Source organism: Propithecus coquereli, unplaced genomic scaffold, assembly GCF_000956105.1.
Source record: "Propithecus coquereli isolate 6110/MARCELLA unplaced genomic scaffold, Pcoq_1.0 Scaffold3, whole genome shotgun sequence".
Classification (NCBI taxonomy): Eukaryota; Metazoa; Chordata; class Mammalia; order Primates; family Indriidae; genus Propithecus; species Propithecus coquereli.
In genome coordinates, this window is record NW_012148618.1 from 2,243,054 (window position 1) to 2,249,389 (window position 6,336).

At 36.9% G+C, this 6,336-nt stretch overlaps 1 protein-coding gene across 8 annotated transcripts in view; it reads left to right on the forward strand.

Moving 5' to 3' along the window:
- Positions 1 to 5,386, forward strand: part of HNRNPC (heterogeneous nuclear ribonucleoprotein C (C1/C2)) — a 71,392-nt gene extending 66,006 nt beyond the window's left edge. For 6 of the 8 annotated variants that reach the window (XM_012649343.1, XM_012649348.1, XM_012649342.1 and 3 more), the window contains 4 exons: positions 3,204 to 3,364; positions 4,012 to 4,125; positions 4,372 to 4,532; positions 4,632 to 5,386. In XM_012649343.1, coding sequence (XP_012504797.1) covers positions 3,204 to 3,364; positions 4,012 to 4,125; positions 4,372 to 4,532; positions 4,632 to 4,715 — 520 coding nt within the window. In that variant the 3' untranslated portion in view covers positions 4,716 to 5,386. The remainder of the gene's footprint in view (positions 1 to 3,203; positions 3,365 to 4,011; positions 4,126 to 4,371; positions 4,533 to 4,631) is intronic. The other 2 variants (XM_012649346.1, XM_012649349.1) reach the window with 1 other exon arrangement.
- The last annotated feature ends 950 nt before the right edge of the window (positions 5,387 to 6,336 follow it).

Here is a 6,336-nt window from a genome sequence, read left to right on the forward strand (position 1 = left end):
TCCAGAATACCTGCTATTTCATAATTAACATGTAACCAAATTATTTTAATCTGTCCACATTTTTAAGACAAGAAACAGCTATCTATGATATATTATATGTAAGAGAATATAGATTTAGTAATAATTAATTAATTCTAGTGATTTCTACTTTGGTGTCATGATTGAAATGTATTGTTAATGAGTTTTTTGAGACCCAGGGAACGTGGTACATCTCATCTCCTATGGCCAGAATTTCCACTTAAGAAGCTTTGCAAACCTGTATTTTTAATAAGTACCTCATAATGCTTTTAATTTGGTGATTGGGGATAGAGATTCTTTGTCTCAATTTTTTCAGGTAATTAGCTAATATGTCTCTAGAAATGTTTTAATTTCTTTCAAATGGCAATTTAATTAACCTTTTATTCTGACTAGGTTTTATACTGATACTTAGCATCCAGTGTTTTATTTAGGTAATGAACCTTTCTTCAAAACCTTTAAACAGCCTAGGATTAATCCATAGGGAATCAGCAGCTATTGTTTGTCCCATGTTTTCATTGTATAGCTTTCCAGTGGGGAAATGTTAACTTGTGGCTAGTTTTTAAAGCAATCATGCTGAGCTTCTTACTACCTATCCCCTTGACCTTAAGGGTTATCACAGAAGTTATGGGTTTTCTCTGATGTTTTCTCAAACATCCACCTTAACATTTGACAAAGCAAAGTGTCCTTTCTTAGAGAGGAGTCTTTGAGTGTTTGAGAATCCATTTTTGCTTGAGCAGCGGTTAAGTTTTGTGTAAATAACAGCTCCTTGGCACTACTAATATTGTGAATATTTTCTTCAGGGAGCTTGAGTATTCAACTCCCATTCGTGTTCATGGGACCAAGATTCTAAATAAACTATTTCTTCATTTTAATTATGGTCTGATGAAATAGTATGGGTCAAAGGGTATATTCCAGTGATGGAGTCTGGAACAGATAACCAACGGTTGGATCCTAGGTGCCAGTGAGTGGGAGTGGGTTGTGAAGTCAGATCTCTAAATTCAACTAGGCTCTGGGGCATGAGGATCAGTCTCATACTCAAAAATCTGGATAATTCACTTTCATTTACTTTTATCATCATCTTGAACAAAGTATAGTAGTTTCTCAGTACTGGTATTTTATAGTTTCTGGATCATTTAATTTGAGTGATTTGGGGCAAAAAGACCAAAAGGTTTATGTAAACATGGGAAGATAATAGCATAATAAAAAGTATCTTGGTTTTTTTGTGTTAATTCCCATGAAGTGGATTAAAACTAACAAAGTAACAGCTCAGTTTATAACTGTCTACTCAGAAGGAATCTCTATAGAATCACAAAAGCCTTCGTGTTTTCTGAATTGCGAGTGCTTTGGTAACTTATACCCATATAATTGATTGGCTCTTGGCAAGTTAATAGCTACTGTGCTTCTAGGGGAGAAATGTTGGGTGATCTAGGACCGAAAACTATTTAAGATTAGTAAGTCCTACTCTAACTTATTTGGCAGTGTTCATATGCTCTTGCTTAATTTTAGAAAATGTTCCTGTCCATAGCCACTCTTAGGATAACATGAAATATTATGTTAAATATAGCATGGAAACATTCTAGATTAAGTTGGGTTGAGCAGAAGAGACTATTATCTATGAGAGTTTGTAAAATCAATGTTTTTACTACAGAAAGATTGATGACTATATTGTAACTCAGAAAACTAGTCACTAAGGAATATAGATATGTAAGAGTGACACTACAGACATTACAGATGATTTGGAAAGTTTCAAAGTTGTTTACTACATTACATTTGTTCCTTAAAAGGGGCGTGGTGGCTCAGGCCTATAATTCTAGCACTCTGGGGAGGCTGAGGCAGGAGGGTCGCTCAGGTCAGGAGTTCGAGACCAGCCTGAGCAAGAGCGAGATCCTGTCTCTACTAAAAAATAGAAAGGAATTAGCTTGATAACTAAAAATACATAGAAAAAATTAGCAGGGCATGGTGGCGCATGCCCGTAATCCCAGCTTCCAGGGAAGCTGAGGCAGAAGGATCGCTTTAAGCCCAGGAGTTTGAGGTTGCTGTGAGCTAGGCTGATGCCAGGCTCTGTCTCCAAAAAAAAAATCTTTGTAGTTAGGCAGAGCAGTCTGTGGGTTTTTTATAGATGAATACCTGGGCCTTGGGGTTAAGTTATTTGCTTTACGAAAAACTTTGCAGATCTAGATTTAAAAGATTTTTGCCTCTGGTGTGTCTTGCTTTCATATGTTGCCAGAATATCTTATAAAAATGAGAAACGTGGAATGTAGAAACTTTGTAGAACTTAGATTTTTTGTTCTGTTTTGAATTTTCTCTTTACAAATGTAAAAGAGTCACTGGTAAGCTATCACTCTGGTATATCCTTATCAATCACTAGGATACTAAGTCTATTAGAAGACACTGGGAATCAGAAAGTGTGGAAACAGCAGTTAGTTGAGCAACTAATGTTTACTGAGTGCTAGGCAGTGGATTTAGGCACTAGTGAATAGTGAACAATAGACAATAGGTCTCCACCCTGTTAGGAGCTTTAAATGGAGTTTTAGCATAAATGTAGTTAGAATTGATAATAGTATTTTTATGTCAGTAGTTGTTTTTTTTACCCAGCTAACATTTTGCTGTGATTCCCTTAGCAATATAAAATGATTATATTTTCATAGGTCAGAAATGGTCAACACCGGCAAGTTTATATGGTTCAACCTAATAGCACGAGTAGTGATGATGTATCCTCTGTGAGTGAAAAGAAGAGGGATTTGGCTAGCACTACATACTGCTGTTTGCAGTCCCAGCTAGTTACAATCTCTTACGTCTACTGTATTTGGCTTTATATGAACTGTTTATTGTGGTATAAACATGAAAAGAATAAGATCAAGATAAAAGCCATTCATTATTAAAAAACAATGCTTTGTTAATACTGCCATTATTATAGAGGCTTTTATCTGTAGTCCGTAAGGCCAGCCAACCATATCATTGGATATATGTGTGTATGTGTAGTATTTTCATGAAGAAAAGTTGTTGCAGTGTTAAAAATATTTCATCAAAAAAAATGAAGGGTTTTTTATTTTTAGTGAAATTAATTTATAAAAAGAAAAGACTGAGAGACAGTAATTTAAATTTACTGTTTTATTAGGTCACTGTTGGATCTCGCTGACTTAATATTAGATGTGAAGAAATTCTGTTTTACTTTTGTCCAATAGGATGTACAGTTACCCAGCGCGTGTTCCTCCTCCTCCTCCTATTGCTCGGGCTGTGGTGCCCTCGAAACGCCAGCGTGTATCAGGAAACACCTCACGAAGGGGGAAAAGTGGCTTCAATTCTAAGAGTGGACAGCGAGGTTCTTCTTCCAAGTCTGGAAAATGTATGTGTTATTTCAGCTTTGCAGTTCTGATGTTTCTTGTGTTTTGAAGTGGGGAAATTAATGCAACTCTCTAATGTTTTTGTGCCATCTGGCTTTGTACTATCAAAACAGAAGAGTCAAGGTAGTGATTAAGGGGCCAACTCTAGGCTGCCTTCTATGCCTAACGGATTTGTAATTTGAAGAAAGCCATTGGACTTTATGGTTTGAGGCACCTGTTAAATTTATGAAAGATCTTTGTGTGATTTGGAAAGTACTTTGAGGATTTGTTTTTACTTTTCTGTGTTGAACTCCTCTTGCAAAGCAGAAATATGTAAGCCAGTAAAACATTACAGAAGCCTAGTTGCAGTAGTCCGTGCATCTGTACTCCCAGCTACTTTGGAGGCTGAAGCAGCGGGAGGGTTGTTTGAGGCCAAAAGTTCAAGGTTGTAATGTGCTGTTATTGTGCTTGTCAATAGCCACTGCACTCCAGCCTGTACAATTTAGTGAGATCCCATCTGTTAGAAAAATCTTTTTAAAAAAAAAACTCATGACCCATTTCTCCCCAAGGATCTCCTATTGGCTCTTGGTATAGTCTAGCGGGAATGTATTTGATAGCTGATAGCTTCTGGTACGTTTGATTCTAATCTAGAGTTCTGTTTGTATTTAAGTGAAAGGAGATGACCTTCAGGCCATTAAGAAGGAATTGACTCAGATAAAACAAAAAGTGGATTCTCTACTGGAAAACCTGGAAAAAATTGAAAAGGAACAGAGCAAACAAGCAGGTAACTATTTTTCTACTTGCTGGGTGTAACTTTGGGTTAGTTACCTAAGACAGCTAAAAAGTACATGTTGGAATAGTGGGATATAAAATAGTTTAACATGAAAAAAACTTGGGGAGTTTGAATTGAGAAGGTCATTTGTGTGGGAGGATTTAGATTTGTGCTGCAGTTCTGTGATTCCTAGTGGGGATTGTCTACATCCTGTGGACATTACTTGCCCCTAGACAGACTTGTCCTTCTCATCCCCAGTAGAGATGAAGAATGATAAGTCAGAAGAGGAGCAGAGCAGCAGCTCCCAGAAGAAAGATGAGACTAATGTGAAGATGGAGTCTGAGGGGGGTGCAGATGACTCTGCTGAGGAGGGGGACCTACTGGATGATGATGATAATGAAGATCGGGGGGATGACCAGGTGAAAACCACGGGAAAGGAAAGAAAAAGGTGGTGGAGGGGGGTTCAGGGACACATGGAGTGCCTCTAACTCCATCCTATTTGTGTCTGTTTCTCACAGCTGGAGTTGATCAAGGATGATGAAAAAGAGGCTGAGGAAGGAGAGGATGACAGAGACAGCGCCAATGGCGAGGATGACTCTTAAGCACATAGTGGGGTTTAGAAATCCTATCCCATTATTTCTTTACCTAGGCGCTTGTCTAAGATCAAAGTTTTCACCAGATCCTCTCCCCTAGTATCTTCAGCACATGCTCACTGTTCTCCCCATCCTTGTCCTTCCCATGTTCATTAATTCATATTGCCCTGCGCCTAGTCCCATTTTCACTTCCTTTGATGCTCCTAGTAGTTTTGTTAAGTCTTACCCTGTAATTTTTTGCTTTTAATTTTGATACCTCTTTGACTTAACAATAAAAAGGATGTATGGTTTTTATCAGCTGTCTCCAAAATAATCTCTTGTCATGCAGGGAGTACAGTTCTTTCCATTCATACATGAGTTCAGTAGTTGCTTCCCTAACTGCAAAGGCAATCTCATTTAGTTAGTAGCACCTGAGAGCAGCTTTGAGTTAGAAGTATGTGTGTTATACCCCACATAAGAGTGCTATGTGGGGCAGTTCAACACAAATGTAACAATGTATTTTTGTGAATGAGAGTTGGCATGTCAAATGCATCCTCTAGAAAAATTAGTGTAATAGTCTTAAGATTTGTTTTCTAAAGTTGATACTGTGGGTTATTTTTGTGAACAGCCTGATGTTTGGGACCTTTTTTCCTCAAAATAAACAAGTCCTTATTAAACCAGGAATTTGGAGAAAAAAAAAACCTGGTTTTTTATTTTTGTATTTTATAATTGTTTACTTCAAATTCTTTGTTTTACAGCAGCCTCCACAAAACTCCTGGAGTGTATTAGGTATATTTTACTTGGAGTCATAAACATGCATACCAACATACACTACTAAAATAATATTTCATTAAGCTGGTTGTTGCATTAAGGAGTCAAATAACTTGACCTGGAGTAGAGATTTTTTTGCAAAATGACTTTTACATTCTAATGAAAAAGTTTGGAAACTACTTTCTGCCTTTTCATCAGTGCTTTGTGGTATAGCTGGCACTCTTTGAGGTTTTTGTCGTGTACTAAAATTTTGTCCTTAAATAGAAGAGGTTCATATGCATTAAGATTTTTAGGAAAATTGAAACAGCTGGAGAATGAACCTCCCTTTGTTCTGTTTAGTCCTTTTAATTAGTATATTATAGCCCCAGTTACCTTCTCCTGGATTCTGAGCCTGTGTCTCAAATGTTTTTGAAAATAGAAACACTCTATTTCCTGGTATTCTGTAGTCTGCCTTCCAAGATAGTTGTAATATAGTGAGGGTTATACATTTATTTTACATTTGGTGATCTTTTACCCATATGAACAAATTGTTATATTTTCCCTCCAACTGGATTAATTTCAGTGATTTTGTAGGCATTGTACCACTTAGCACCCAAATCATCATAGGATAGATAAACAGCTGCCAGAGTTATGATGTTTACCTGTTTCTAAAAGGCCCAGTTAATTTGTGTTTTATACTTCATTTTTTTCTAACATTGCAGAAAGGAACATTGTTATTATTTTTAAGAACAGAAAGCTCCCTGGAAAGTTGCTATTGTTTGATAACATGCAGCACCAGCATTTTTTGCCATCCTGTCTGCCACAAGCAAAATTTATTTAACTCTTTAGCAGGTAACCCATGACTAGAAAATAAACTGTATGCTTTTAGAAGAAAGTGTCA